General features: G+C 39.8%; 2 protein-coding genes across 2 annotated transcripts; both read right to left on the reverse strand.

The window, feature by feature from the left end:
• Positions 1-1,831: 1,831 nt before the first annotated feature.
• On the reverse strand, positions 1,832-10,903 carry LOC108596073 (ras-interacting protein RIP3). Its single transcript, XM_017981486.1, has 3 exons — positions 10,308-10,903; positions 3,132-3,654; positions 1,832-3,065 (listed from the first exon to the last, which is right to left on the reverse strand). The coding sequence occupies exons 2-3, from the start codon at positions 3,211-3,213 to the stop codon at positions 2,140-2,142; spliced, it is 1,008 nt and encodes a 335-aa protein (XP_017836975.1). The 5' UTR covers positions 3,214-3,654; positions 10,308-10,903; the 3' UTR covers positions 1,832-2,139.
• Positions 10,904-14,043: 3,140 nt separating this feature from the next.
• On the reverse strand, positions 14,044-14,546 carry LOC108596074. The gene is made up of 2 exons (XM_017981487.1): positions 14,327-14,546; positions 14,044-14,270 (listed from the first exon to the last, which is right to left on the reverse strand). The coding sequence occupies exons 1-2, from the start codon at positions 14,510-14,512 to the stop codon at positions 14,097-14,099; spliced, it is 360 nt and encodes a 119-aa protein (XP_017836976.1). The 5' UTR covers positions 14,513-14,546; the 3' UTR covers positions 14,044-14,096.
• Positions 14,547-16,318: the final 1,772 nt, after the last annotated feature.

Raw genomic sequence — 16,318 nt, forward strand, 5'->3', positions numbered from 1 at the left:
TGTACATATGTTCAATTTCATAGATACGCGTTGAAAGACTTCAGAGATACACACATAGATAAAAGCGCTGCAGAGCGTAGTGCAAGAGAGAGAGCGCAGCTGTATACAATGTGTGTCTGTGTGTGTATAAAAGAGCTTGAGTATGCAATAAATGCATTGATCAATGTTCAACTTGGCTATTGAAAAAAATTAATAGCGACAATTTATTTTCATTTGACTATTAAAATTATGCTGCCTGCTTCTAATGAAAAGAAAACACACACACATGCTTACAGCATAAAGCTTTGCTGGCTCCAAAGCTCGCTCGCACGCTCTGCTGCGGCGCAGTACACATATACATATACGCCTATGCTTATGTATATATGTATGTATAAGTTTTGTAGCTACAGCGACAAATAGTTTTGTAGCCGGCGACCTATTTATTGTAGTCGCTCGGCTACACAGCTGCAAAAGCCTACACAGCAGCAGCAGCAGAGGAAGCAGCGCAAAGAAAAAAATATAATATAATGTGTGTGTGTATGTGTGTGCGTGTGTATTCCCCAATATACGCCCCATTGCGTTGAAATGCATAGTGGAAATGCACAAATGGTTGAAATAAATTGAACAGAAAACAAAAGGCAAGCGCGCTATCAGTGAATATGTATATATATAGTATAACTGTAAGATAGTTGTATTTGCTTAGAGTCGCGACAAATGATAAAGGCAATTAGCACAAAACACAAACGCTCAAGTGCAAAACGTTGGCAACAGTCAAAAAGCAGCGCGTAATTAATTAGTAAGTGAGCACGCCTCCCACGCGCTCTTTACCGCGCGCGCTCGCTCTCCCTCTCTTCTGTTTAGCTTTACTCTTATTGTCACAGTCTCTTTGCCGCCTGCCGCCGCCGCTGCTGCTCTGTTAGTAGGCATAGGGCGTGGGCGTGCTTGAATGTGTACGTGTTGCTATCAAAATCAGCAGATGGCAGCGGCTCTGGCTGATTTAATTGACAAATGACACTTGTAGTTTGCACTACACTGCACAACAAAAGTTTTGGCATATTGTGTAAAAGCATTTAATTAACTTTATATACATTTATACATACATATGTATGTTATGTGTAGTTATCTGCCTAGTCAGCTAGCTAATCGAACCCATTGTTAAGTTCTGGCAATTTTGCTATTTTTACTGCTGATGTAATCACAAAGCACAACTGACTGCCAAATTGTCTGGCTACTTGTACCAGCAACAATATATGTGTATGTATATATATGTACTTACATATGTAATGCTATATATTTATATACTTATAGTATGACATGTATGTTTGCAAGTTGTCGCTCGCTTCTTTGTTGACTTTACCTAAATTTCAAAAGCAAACAACGCTTCGTGGTCATGTTTTCTCTTTTTTCTTACATTTTCTTTCTTTCTTGGGGGCCGCCTTTTGTCGCTCGCTACGTGACAAGAGCTGCCCGCTAAATTGTTCTGTTCTGTTCTTCTGTTCGCTCGTATCTCTCTGATTTATTTTTATTGCACGCTACACATGTGAGGACAGACTAAGCCGCAGCTTTAATACACTACGTCAAGTAAGAGTACGAACACTCTAGCATTATATAGACACTTAGCCATAAATATATATTTGTGTATTGTATTTTTTGTTTAATTTCATTACATTAATGTGCCTATTAAATCGACATTCGATATAATAGGTTTTATGATATTTCAAATCCCTTTTATAAACAAATTATTTCACTAACATTAAGATGTGATTCAAGTATTTAAAATCGATTTCCATGGACATTAAATATATATAGTAATTATATACACCATGTTAATTATATATATATATAACTGTAGATATGAACATTAAGTATTTTTACTTATTAACGTAAAATTCAACTATGGAATAGGTAACGGCTTAAATATTAAGTGGATACTACTAATCGGGGAGTTTTTCAAAACATATGACAACTAGAAATAGTAAAAAGTATTCTTTTAAAGAACAGAATATGAATGATACTTTTGGAGTAATATTTACACATTACGGTATGGAACGTTCTTTACCATGTACTCTCTTCTCTCTCATTTCTCTTTCTCTCGTTTAAGTTGGGCGCATAGCCTAGGCCCTAGTTTCCTGCTTATTTCCTATTTCTACGCTTAGAATATCAATCTGATCTCTCTGGACTAGACATCGGATCACCGCTGAAGGTAACCTCTGTCTTGGTGAACGCATTCTGCACCACAATGGGCTGCTCCTCCCGCCTGCGCTTGGCCTCGCTCTGCTTGCCGAAGCGCTTGTTGCGCTTCATGTTGGTGAATCGCACGTAGATCTTGCCACGCCGCTCGGTGCGATAGAAGCAGAGCTGCTCCATTGGGAACAGCTGCAGAATCTCACGCTCCAGCAGATGACTGCGCTGCAGCGTTAGATGCAAACGATTATCCTCGTAGTAGCTGCAGATGAGCTGTATGAGCAGCAGACGCTGCACAGCATCCAGCTGCACATTCTGGCCAATGCGTTCCAGCAGCGACTGCGCCTTAGTGGGCGACGCATGCAGTATGGAGAGCACAGTGACGCCGCTCTCCTCATTGGTATCCTGCTCGACGAGCTCCGGCTTGAGCAGCTCCGTCTGCACTAGCTCTGTGTGCAGATCATGATGATCGCTCAGCGGCAGCGGCACATTAAATGAGGAGCCATCGCCCACCTCGTTGAGCGATACAAATGGCTCCGAGGGCAATTGCTGTTGTTGTTGCTGCGGCTGCTGTTGTTGTTGCTGTTGCACTGCTTGCAGCTGCTGCTGCTGTTGTTGTAGCAGCAACTGTTGCTGTTGCTGCTGCTGCTGCAAGCGCAGACTGTCCTCCTTGGCCTGCGTCTTAACCAACACTTGTGTATCCTCCGAGGCGCAGCTAATCTGGCAGGCACCATTGCAGAGTCTATCGTCGGCTGCATCCTGCAGCGGCACATTTAGCCAGCGACGCCAGCGTTCCAAGTGATGCTCGAAGCGAATGCGCGTGCCGAAGCGAAAGTTGCGCAGCAATTCCTTCAAATGATGCCGCTTTATCATCTGCAGCTCCTGCGTATTAATAGCCTCATCTAAAAGTAGTTAACATATACAACTGTGCATGTGTGTGTGTGTGTGTGTTTGTTTGTTTTGTTTACCTTGCAAATGCGGCAACAGCTCGCTAACGTTCCAAGACTTGAGCAACTGTGCGAGCTCTTCAAATTCTGTGCTTTTGGGCATTTTTGAAAAACTCTCTCAATACTTTTGGGCCAAAAACTCTCTTGTTTGTAGCGCTTTGTGCGTATGTGTGTGTGTATCTGTGTGAATGTATATGTATGTACGTTTCATACGTGGCTACAACCGAGCGTACATCCTTTCGTCACGAACGAAAAAGCGGCACTGAATTTTGCAACAGGCGCGAAGCGCGTACATAACCCTCCACTATACCTGGTCTGGTCTGTGCATGGCAAACACGCACACATAGATACACACACACACACAGACACGCCGAGCGCCTGTGTATGTTTCGTGGTGTACATAACATACACATATACATAGTACAGTCATGCCATCGTTTTCATCGTTTCGTCGTTTCGTTGCTTGTTTCGTCTCCGACGTATGCATACCAGTGGCTTAGTACCAAAAGGGCGAGCAGGGGTGCCTCGAATACATCAGGCATAACTGCAGAGAGAGATAGTGAGTGAGAGCAGGTAACAGAATGTGTTTTCTAAAACTCTTATCAGTTCTTGGTGTGAGTTTAGTATTAACTATTTATCCAGCTGAAGCTGGCACACTTCATTCTATTTAATAATACAATAAATCCAACTGAAGTTAGTTTATTTCTTGCTTAATATATTTATTCATTTATTTATTAAATTATTAATAATTGAAACAGTATTGAGTTGCTATATTTTTAGCAAGCCATAATAAATATTTATTCTTAGGCAGTATGTATTTGTATTTATTTATTAACAGCAACTAATTATAAATCTTAATTCTCACTTCAATTTCAATTTGTATTGGAAACCAGTTTCTTTTGTAGTATCCCTCTGCTGAGGGCGCTACGCCACTGCTCGCAGCTATGTATACATATATGTATTCGTTATTCGTTGTTCGTCGATTCGTTATTCGTTAGTCGTTGTTGTTATGTAAATACATACGACGTATGTATACATATTTACATTTTACATACATACACAATAGTACATATGTTTTGTTGATAAAAGCTGTTTAAATATTCGCACTACTCATTTGAAAAGAAAAACGTACTCCCAACAACTGCCGCTGCCCCGGACTGGGGGGGACTGGGTAACCTTTACAGTCAACTTGCATACAAAGACAAACTTGTATAGCAACGGGAACCCCAATCTGTTTGTGTGTGTGTGGGGCTGGCCAAGCGTACCTTTAATTAAATTTCGGTTTGGTTTTTTATGATTATTATTAGGCGCCCAAGTTTTCAGCGCTGATTGCTGTGGGCAACGCCTAGACTTTTGTGAATCTAATGCACTCGACACATGTCGACGACACACAGCTGCAGCAGCAGCAGCAACAAGCTGGGGCAGGGGGCAAGGGGCAAACTCCACACTCAACTCCATGCTCAACTCAAAATTTCAACTTTGAAGACGTTTGTGTGCAGTTGCAGTTGGAATTGGAGTTGGAGTTGGGAAATGGAGAGTTGCAGTTGAGTTTTATAAAGTAGCCAACGCTACGCAGGTTCAATGAACTTCTTTTGTAAATGTTTTCCTTGCTGCTGTTGCTTCTTTTTCTTCTGCTCCATTTGTAGTGTGTTTTTTGTTTACTTAGCCTGCTTTATTGTCTCCACTTTGGTAGTTTTTGTTGTTGTTGTTGTTCGGTTTTGGGCTAGTTGCTTCACCCGAGCATTTCTTTTTTAATTTTTGGGCAACGCTCTTATGACAAAACCACAACCAAAGACGTTGCAGTGCTCAAGACGCCTTCATTATCTCACGCACACACACACACACACACACAGTTTTTTACAATGCGCTATTTTGGGTAGGGGGGGAGAGAAGAAAACCCTCAAAGCCAAATGAAAATTCCCTAAGAGCCAGTCGAACGGGAATACACGGATACGGATGTGCATTGCAGCGTATGTTTGGTTAAGTATCTAGAGCTATGCGAACGGAACGGAAAAGCAACGGAACGACCTTCCTATCTTTCGCACTCGTTTTAATTTACTGCTGCTGCTGCTGTTTCAGCTCTACCTGATTGCCCTAGCTTAGCCCAGAGCGGTATCTTTCAGCACTAATGAGCTCGTTGCCTAAGTGTGTGTGAGTGTATTTTGGAAAAGAAAAAAATCCCAACTCATAAACTCAAAATCTAAGCAATTCTTGTTTATTAAGGGCATTGTACTCCAAAATTTAAAACATCATTTTGGCTTTGCTGTTGTTCTTGTTTTTTCTATTGGTGGGTTAGCCAACGTCTTGGATTACTAATTAAGAGAACTTGCGCAAAAGGGCAGCTCAAGCTACTAATTGATATATATAGATAAATGGACTACAGTATTTAGTTTCATTACGAAAATTCAATTACAGTAATGAATTTAGTAATTAGGAAACCATAGAGATAGAAGTTATAGAAGACGCAAGATGCAATTGAAATTGAGTAAAAATAATGTAATACAATAGCATAACAAACAATCGTATTAACATACCCAAATATGTTTATTCTCATCCATCATTCTAAATAGGGAAGGAAACTCCTAAAAAGAATGCGTAGTATGCCTGACTGCATGTTATGCTCATTAGTTTAAGAGTTCTAAAACATTTGATTAGGAACACACGCTATAGCCATTCAAGCGTCCATTCTCTTCATGTCAAATCACTTAGAGACGAGCGCAAGATTTACTGCAGTTTCTTCAGTCTACAATAAAAACGACGCTTTCAACGAACAAATTCTATTCTTGCTATCATGTACGATCATCCACTGTTTCGTAAATAATATTTGTATGTATAGTCTAGCTAAGGCCAGACTGCATGGCGTGTGGGTTTTTTTCTTCTCTTTTTGTTTAATAATACATTCTTTTTTTTTCTATAAACATGCAAGATTTTATTATCTAACCTTTGAGCTAAACAAATTGCTATGCTGTTTAAAATTAATGAGTTTATGCTTCAGACGAAAGCTTTTAGGATCAGCAGAGATTAGCTGCTGCCAAAAGTACAAGACTATTTATAATTATTTTTCATTTAGTTAGGCATTCATGTATGTGTATGTGTGTGTGTGTGCTGACAATGCAATGATTTATAACGTTTGAGCTACCTAATTGTTTCGACATGGAAATGCACAATGTTATTTGATATCATATCGCCGCTTTTTTGATTTCTTTAGAACTGGTTTCCTTTTAAAGATATGCATACAATCAAAAAATAACTTTACCTACCCTCTAGCTAAATTATATGTCTAGGTATGAAACGCATTAACAATTGCGATTGCGAAGAGAAAAGAAAGCAAAGTGCTTGGACGATAAATACGCAATATTTATATGAGCAAAAGTTGTCATTCTAATGAAAATTCCTTCAGGTATAGAGCATTGGAAAACAAAGAAAATGCATACATACGGATACAGACAAAGAATGTTGAAAACATGCGCAGTAAGCAATATAAAGTTGCCAGGGGTTCAGGCTTCAAGGGTTGCGGCATTTATAGTTTTGTTGCTTGGGGAAAGGTCTAGGGAGGCAGGGCAGGGCGCAGGGTGCTGGAAAGAGTAAGCTAAGGGCCAGGCCAGGGCAGGCCAGTTGCCTAAAAATGATTGCATATGCAATGCACACAGATACACTCACACACACACACATACACAGATGCGAGGCTTGGCAACAAGCTGAAAATGTTGCTTGCGTTGAAATTCCGCATAAACTGATAAGCGCCTGCTCCATTGCCTAAACAGAAAAAAACAAACTTTTATTGCGGAAATAAGCAGCATGTACATAAATTTATATGTATGTATGTGTGTGTGCCTTTAGTTTAGTTACATTATCAGACAAATTGCGCAGCATTGTTGTAAGCAGCAGTAAGTTGTCCAAAAAGACAACGACGCAGATTCTTCTTTTTCAGCTTTGTAACATTTTATTTTGGTTGCTGCCCAATTTGAAGTTTGAAGTTTTTTTGACAATCAGCATGAGAGCAACAAATTCGTCACATGTGCTCCCAACGCTGCTGCTTCTTCTCTCTTAAGCTTAAAAGCTAAGGCGGCAGCAGCAGCAGCGACGCCAACATTGGTCGACGACGACGACGACGACAACAACACGAAGTATTCTCTTTATGTTTGTGTGTTGGAGCTCTGTGTGTTTGTCTCTCGGTGACCTACACTGGCTTCCCCTACAGTACACACACACACACACATACACACAGAAAAGTGTTGGCTCTATATACACACATATGTACTTCTATACATGCATATATGTATCCGAGTTTATACATGGCACAAATAATTTGGTTGAAACTGGCTGACAAGCTGCTCACATTCGCCAATGTTAATTCGCTGGCATTAGACGCGCTGGAAAATTCTCTCGTGCACACTACTCTCTAAAAATCCAAAGTTCTTTGCTGAAAATTTCTATAACTCTGTGCGTTCGAAAAACTCGTTTATGCGAAGCTGGCCCTAATCGTGCTAATCAATCGTGTTTTTAATCAAACAAATTAGCAAAGCAAATCACCCAGCGTGCTCATTTATCTTTATCTTCTGTATCTGCTCCAGCACCGATGTTACCCTATCACGATTAAAGAAGTTTCACATAAACGAGAAATTCCGAATCTGAAAATCTGTAAGTATTTCAAGCGTATCGTATCGTAGCTATAATCTTAGATAGAAAATATTATCACATTCCTTTAGCTTGGAATATTTACATGGAATTTGAACCTAAACAGCTCAAGCTCAACTCAGCTAAGTTTCAAAGTTTATTATTGCTGGGCCCCTCTAATTAGTCACTCGTGCGCATTTCAAGGTTTTCCACTATATACACACACACTATATAGACATATTTATTATTATCTGTGTGTGCAAGCATTATATACGGAATTAATATTTAAAGTTCAAAAGCGCAATGTTCCCCACAACAGATAGTTAATGCTTAGGAACTTTAGCCATATTATTTAAAAATAAAAATTCTCATGCACAAAACATGTTTATTTTCTATTGTTTAAGCTGGCTATTGTTGCTACTGCCGACAGTTATTATTAGTTATAAATTCAAGCGTCTAGCGCTCAGTCAAGCGATTGACCCACTGTGCCCACCACAGAACCCAAACACAATAGCTCGTATCGTATATCGTATATAGCATTAATATATATGCGCTGACAGCTGATGTGACAACCTAAATTGACAAACAAAGCGACCAACTAAGCATAAACTAAAACTTTCTAAAATAGCAGCAGCAAATATATTAAAAACAAAAAAAAAAAGAGTTTCTATGCCTTTCAAAGCAAATATTGTTTATGTTTCTAGCCATAAACAAATTTACTTTTGGACCAAGCCACATTGCGTGTAGTTTATAATTGAAAGATGTAGAAAGATTGTTTTCCGTAGGGTTCCCAGCTGGTAAAAGTAAAGAAGATCGTGTCTGTAGCGCATTAACTTTTGGCCCAAAAACTCATTTCTTTGTAGTCGTATTTGACCAGTTTTGTGGTTAACAACAACAACAAAGCAAACTGAAAAACTAAATGAAATCACATGCAACACACGTTTTGGCCGTAACGTCGGTAAAAGACGAAAGACACAACAAGCAAGACATAAAAATACAACATACAAACACCATGGTGTTAGCCAAGTTAGTGCAGCAGCGTCGGCGGCGGTAGCAGCAGCAGCTGAAAGAAATGTTTTTTGGCAGCTTTCTTTCGCCTTTTTATGACTGCTGCGTGGCTTTTAATTTTGAGCATAAAACGCAATAAAAAACAACAACAACAACAAACAGCAGTTGTGGCGTCATCGCCAAAATTTATATTGCCTTTGTAAACTGGTTTACTTTTTCTCGCTTGATGTCGTCATCGAGCAGAGCAGAGCATAGAGAGCATAAGAAAACGAGCAAAACAAAGGCACTAACAAATTAGTTGTAGTTTAATGCAGTTTCCGCCCACGGCAACAAAAACAATAGCAAAGCAATCAAAGGGTTAAGAAGAAGCAAAGAAGAAGTAGGCGTAAGGCAGAGCAGGTTGCTGGCAACAACAACACCAAGAAGAAGAACTTGCGCGCGTTTGCACCAATAACCCAGTTTGAGTTTCTAGTTTGCACTTAGAGCAGTGCATTTGTATAAATGTGTGTGTGTGTGTGTGTGTGTAGCAGAAGAAAAGCAAAGAATTGCAATGCAACAGCAAAGATTTTATTGCTATCAATGTTGTTGCCGTTGTAAATAACAAGTTTTCTAGTTGTGCAAAGTGATGACATACTTTTAACAAATACATTTGTATATAACATATACATACATGTACATGTTTTTATGTCTGTATGTATGCATGTTTTCTTCCTGTGGTCAACTGTGCAGTTGCCCAGCCCCTCTCTCGCTCTCTTGCGCTCTTTCAACTCCAACAATCCCCAAACTCAAACTAATCAACGTCACTCGCTGTCTCTCTCGCTCTCTTGTTCTCTCTCTTTTTTTCGCTCGCTAGCACACTTTCTATAAAATTAACAACAACTGCACGATTTCTAATTAGATTTATTTTCAGCAAGAGCGCTTTGCATACGCCCACTTACTAAAACTAGGCGTTATTATCTTTTGCAATTTATCTTAGCATAAAGTCAGCGTTTTCTGTGGTTTTGTTGCTGATTCAAATCTTTTCATTGCATTTTCAATAGAAAAAAAAAACCTCAAAGATGGAAAAATTCAACCAAGTGGCGCGTCATCCGTCGTCAAAGCTACAAAACTACGCAGCTACATTCTCACACACATAGAGAAATACATAAAAAAGAGCAGCTACAAATTGAATGTGTGTCAACGACAAAGCTACAGCAACAAATACATATATGTATGTATATGTGTACATACGCTCTCTATATACAACAGCGAAAAAGCTTTCACGAAGCTCCAAACGCTCGCGCACACACATAAACATTTATCGCATTTATATATGTATGTATGCCAAGTATATAGCTTATATTTACTGTACTTGCGCGCGGGCTTATGTAAAACTGGTTTGTCGCCGTGTTGCTGTCGCTGGCGTCGCAGTCATTTCATTCATTCGTTGAACGTTGAGCGGCGCGGTTCGTTTTGCGCTTGTGGCGCCTTAACAAATACAACACTCAAGTGAAAAAAAAGAATAAAAACCAAAGGAGAGCACACACCACAGCAGCAACAACAATGAAAGCAAGCAAGAAAAAAACTACTCACCAGCAATAGAAATCCGTTGTTGCTAACGTCAAAAATAGAGTCGAAATACAGTGTCGCGGCGGCGGTTGGTGGTGGTTGTGGTTCAGTGGCGCGACGCTTTGTTGGTGGTGGATTTTTTCTAATGAACTTTGCCTTTGAGCTGACACTACACCACTTACGAATTATCATTTTATCATGTGAGCGCGCAAGCACTTCAACAATAATTATAAAAAAACGTGCACGAAACCGAATTCCCGCAAAAGCCAAGCCCGCGCATTACGTAAACTCGCGCGCACATTTTCGCAGAAATAAATTGGGGAAAACACCAGGGAATAGATATGACGTTTTGGCTGAAAAGAAAAAGAACAAAATTAGCTGCTAGCGAGAACCAGGAACTTGAATGACACATTTCTTGTGAATCGACGACAACACAATTACGCAACTTTTGCAAATGGCGCAGAGAAGAGAGCAAAGAGGGAAGAAAAAAGATGACCCATTGCCATCTTGCTCTAACAGCAGTGACGAGGCGCTGTTGCTGATTAAAACACACACACATATTTTGACATGTTTCAAAGGCTTTTGCATGTGCTCTTCGCTATCGGAAAAAATATATTCATATATAAAAATATAAATGTGTGTGTGTGTGTATACTTGGTATATACTTCACCTAAATTTTCAACAAGAGAAAAAAGCTCGCGCGGCAACGTCATAATTTATGAAACACTGACACACACACACTACATACAAACGCGAGTTCTAACGAAGCTCTTTCGTAGCTGTATGCGTGTGTGTGAGCGCGCACTCGTGTTCGCTTTCGTTGAGTTTTGGTTTTTGACTCGTCAAGTTTTGCTCGCGCCATTTGCAGCTGCACAGCGAACAAAGTTGGCCGCGTTTTTGGCATCGCAAGCTTTTTCATTTGGCTTACAAAAATCTAATGGAATTTTTTTGCGCCTCACTCGCTTGCTCGTGTATTGTGTGTGTGTGTGCATTTGTTTTACAAGTTAACGCTGTTGGCCGGCCCCAATGGGCTCCTCCAGCAACGCGCGTGTGGCCAAGTGCTTTTAATTTTAATCAACGTACTGCAACCTATGTGGGAGCGAGACGGGGACTCACTGTGCTTTTTATATAGTCAGTCTTTTTCTCTCTCCTATACAAATTGCGGGCGTATCAACATGTTGGGCCATCATATATCAAACGGAAATTAATAAACATACATGTGCGAGTGTTGGAATAAAAAAAATGTGTGTAGAATATAATAAAGTGCCTAATTCTTAAGCTGGAATATGTTTTGTAATTGTCTAATCTGTCTCACATTATCTTGCTCCCCATAAAAAATAAAAATGCTCTCTTTCAAACACAGCCTATGAAACGTTTTCTTTCATTATTACACATTTTAACATTTCCCCCCGATAAACACACACACACACACGAGTAATAACTGTGCGTGTGTGTGTGTATATTTGTAGCTCTCTGGCACGCATTACTCTTTTTCTACGAACAAAAGTAGCGGAGAAACCGTTACGACCTATGAACAGCACGAACGGCCAATAGTCAGTTTCTGTTTTTGTTGCTAAGTCACATTCGTACACACACACGCAAACTTTATGTGTCTGTATGTATTTGTGTTTTTATAGCAGCCAGGCAGTGACTGACTGTACAATGGGTTAAATTAATAAAATTTGTGCTTACATTTTTACAGAGCAATAAATAGGCCGCCGCGCCATATGTGAAAGATATCACATGTATATAGTAGATTAATAAATGATGACTGTATGTCGTACAAGCAGAATTGATTACGAAAATAGCGTAGATCGAAAAGAGCTTTTGGAAATGTGCTAACATGGAAACTCAAAGCTGCTTTAGCACCTGCAATTTTTTCAATTAGCGCTTGCGCTTGTTGAAAAACAAATATTTGTACACATCAATTCCAATTAGAAATTGAATCATTCGATACAATCATTCAATTTAGAAAAATAAACAAGTTTGCGCCACATCAGAGACGCTGCTCGCATTCGCACCCGGACAGGTGTTGGGAATTTGTGGAATTGAACGACCGACCAGGAGGGCTGTTTCTGATGCTAAAACGGTGGATGATGTTCATTCGTATGGCGGCCAACAGAGCGTACATTGAGACTGTCGTAAATGCAATAGAGAATATTTATATTGTGCTCGCCTCTTGGACTTTTCACATGAACTTGCATATAAAAATAATTTCCCAGCCATGCACATGACTAAGATCTTGAAAATCTGATTTGTATACTATAGAAAAATAACATAAACAAAAAAATAGTTGAATAATGCATTTGCTTTGCTTGGCTTTCATTATTGTTGCTGCTGCTGCTGACGAATGATGCAATTTTCCTGTTCAAGTTATTTAGGAATTATATAAATTGCTTTAGCTAGATTGTGATAGTTAGAGGTATGTCATGTAGGTAATCATGGGACAAATGTGTGTGTACGTGTGTGTGTGTGTGTGTGAGGGGTGCTCATTAAACGAAGCATTCAGTTGGAACAAATTTGCATAGCGTGAATGCTACGTGTGTAGATCGTGTGTAAAAATGGAGCTGACAAGTCTGACAACTGAAATTAGACAAATAAATTGCATTATCATATAATGCGTCGAGTTGCCAGCTAGCGATAGCGCACTGTAGCGCACTATTGACGTTCCAGCTGTTATGCATTTGTTTATACTATATGCACATATATCTATTTGTGTTATGAGGCAACTTTTGCACTTGAGAGAGCGAGAACTGAAAACAAGTTGTTGCCATGAAATCACGTACGTACTACCAGTCGTCTATATAGCTGTAGCTATAGACCTTAGTCATGTATAATTAATACAGCACAATTGTATAAATTTTGCATACAAACTTGGAGTTTGCAACAAAGTCTGACGTGGCAGCACAGCTTATATATACAATATATAGTATCTAAGTGCTGACTGGGTTGAAGTTGCTGCTGCTGCTGCATGCTGCTGACCTTGGGCGCAGCAACTTTAGTTAGACAACGACTGTGAATAAAACACAAACGTACAAATGAGCAAACAGACAGAAACTCGTAGATACATATGTATCTATTGTTACTCATTAGCAAGCCCGCAGTTGATTCTACAGTAAAAAATCATTTGGCGAGAGATGACGCCATTTTGTGTGTTTGCCGAGCTGACAAGATCTCAGCCAAAGCTCGATTTACATATCGCAAAACGCCCAAAGCGGTTCTCAATGACGACAGCCAGCAATGAACCATGACATATGTATGTGCCCCCTCCTACTCATGCCAAGCTGAAGGTTCCATCTTTAACAAATAAAATTACTTTGAAAAGTGTTTGGTTGCGCAGCAGCAGTAATAAATTTATTATATTTATGTTTCAGAGTCAGCGCCAGACGCGGCTGATCTGCTGTAATTATAATCCTGTGCGAACGATCGCTTGGCGTAGCTACATAAGTATCTGGCGGGTATTGTATCTTGTAGATTTCTATGCTGTAGCAACGCTCACATTTTGGCATTTAATAAGAAGTTGGCCTTGAAGCGACGAGTTGTGTGTCTGATATGAGTGGAGATCACACACACACACACACACTCACACACACATGCACGTGTGTGTACATTAAATAAACATTCTTTAATATGGCTAGCTATAAAATTCAAGACTTTGATAAATGGGATTAGACGCATTTAACTGTAGACTGTCGACGTAGACTGTAGACAACCAGTTTTGATCACTGATAACTTGAACCCAACTGAACCAAAAACCGCAAAGATTATTTCTATTTTGAGTGCGACAACTTTATTTTGGACTCTAACGCACGCTTAGCGTCCCCAGATCTCGACCACATCGCTGATGCCATGACCACGCTGTGAGGTAAACATAATGGTAGCGCCCTTGGAGCCGGGTCCACCATGCGTCAGCACCGCGGTGGCACCATCCGACTTCTTCTTATCGGTTATCTTTATAGCCGTTATGGTTAAAGCGTCCAAATTGTTCTACAAGCAAAACGGTTTAAACTTCTGCTGCTGCGGACTTAGGCGTTGCCACTTACTTTTTGCTTAAAGACATATTTCTTATTTAGCACCATGCCCACAAAGAACGCCTTGTGCACTGAATCCTTGGCCAGCTTGTAGTCGTTGGCACCCACTTCACCCCACAAATAATCGTTGCCTGCATAGGCGCCGACTAGAAAGACGCCAACAAGCAGCGTAGCAATAAGTGTTAACTTGGCCATCATCAGTTAAAATAGTTCTGCAAAAACTGAACTCCTTGAGTGCAGCTCGTGGCGCTTTTATGGCCAAATTGCTGCTGCTATCTATAACATTACTTAAATATTTTATGTATTGATATCAAACTTACATGTTTTAATTATTTGATCCAGGCGCAAAGCAATTTAATCAAACTAAAAAACTGATAGGCTAAGACTGCTACGAATAAAAGTTATTAACAGCTTTATTGTTAAGTTGTACTATTTAATTAGTTAGGCTGCAACTACAATTAGCTACAGCAATTAAAAGTACATACTAGTAGCTAAAGCTAAATGTTTTGCTAAACTTGAGTCGCAAGTATTTTCTTACTTTTTAAGCATTATTATTATTTTGCTATCTTTATTAATTCCATCGATTGCTGCTATCTTGGGTCGTGTGTTTTGAATGCAAGTTTATGTGCTTAAGTTTAAATAATTCTGCACTTAGTCAGCGCAGCCTTGAAGTAAAATTGCTGCGACAAATATCAACACAACTAAAAATAACATTAGATAGACTTAAGCAGCGTTTGAAACTTTGCCTAGATCAACAGTTATGGCGTTATAATTATTAACTTGGCAGCTTCGTGACATGGGCAACAAGTCGAGTCAAGTAACTCAAAATAATTTTGGTTCTATAAAAATTAAAATGCTGCCTCACGCGATTGTAAAGTTTTTTTTTATGAGAGTGTTGCGCCAGTTCTTATTTTGTTTTGCTGCTGCTGTTGTTGTTGTTTACTTTTCAGCAGGCATTATGTCCAATTGCCCGGCGACATGCTACATGCCACATGCCACAGCGTCGGCAGATTTATGGCGCCACAAAGCTATGAACCCAGTTTCCTTTTCGGTTGAGAGTGAAAATGCTTCAGCAGCATTTGTGGCGTGACTTGTCGTTGAAACTAAGTGAAATGTTACTGCGCCCAAATGCCAGCAATCATTTGAGCCCAAGACTTTTGTGCGGTTGCCACAATGAGCAAAGTTGCCACCAGCACCATGTGGTGAGTGGGTGGAGCGGCTGTGGGCTGTGGTTACAGCATCGTGTGTCTGTCTCTATGTTAACTAAGGCAACGGCGCTAATTGTCATTAATCAGTCGAAGCTGACGTCAGTTGACGGCAGCAACATTCAATCAGCAATTATGTCGTGCACTATTGACCGCAACAACAACAGCAACAATAAGTATGAAAACAACAAAAGCAGCAGCTGACTAGCTTAGCATTCGATTTCTATGAAGATCTTGCGGCAGTTAGAACTGACAGCTGCTCAAAACGCAGCAACTTTAATTATCCAACAACACAGCTCAGCGTTGTGCAGTCATTTGAAGCGCGATTCAACAAAAATTTAAAACAATTTAGCTTATGTCACGTTAGTCGACAACAAGGCTACAAAGCAACGAGGCGGAGCGTGGGGGGGACAAGCGTTTGTAGCATATTCGCATTGAAAGAGAACAAAGTGCCGCAGTGCACAAATTGTATTGTGTCATGCTCGATCTATGTTCATAAATGTACACACACACACACACACACATAGCGCGCTTAATACATGCACATATTTGTTTAGCTCAATAGTTTTAATTATAATTAACGTCGCATTGCAAATTAAAACGTTCTTTTTTTTTTTATTCAGTTCCCGCGTCGCTTGCATTACATTTTTGATTGGTCTTGGAAATTGAACAGCAACTGACAAGGACAGAGATAAAACGAGCTTGGAAATAACATGCTTCAGATAATAGACTGCTATATGTATATAACGTTGCCAATAAAATGCCAATTAAGCTTACATAAATAATGCTACAAGGCCTG

Source organism: Drosophila busckii, chromosome 2R (assembly GCF_011750605.1).
Source record: "Drosophila busckii strain San Diego stock center, stock number 13000-0081.31 chromosome 2R, ASM1175060v1, whole genome shotgun sequence".
NCBI classification, from domain to species: domain Eukaryota; kingdom Metazoa; phylum Arthropoda; class Insecta; order Diptera; family Drosophilidae; genus Drosophila; species Drosophila busckii.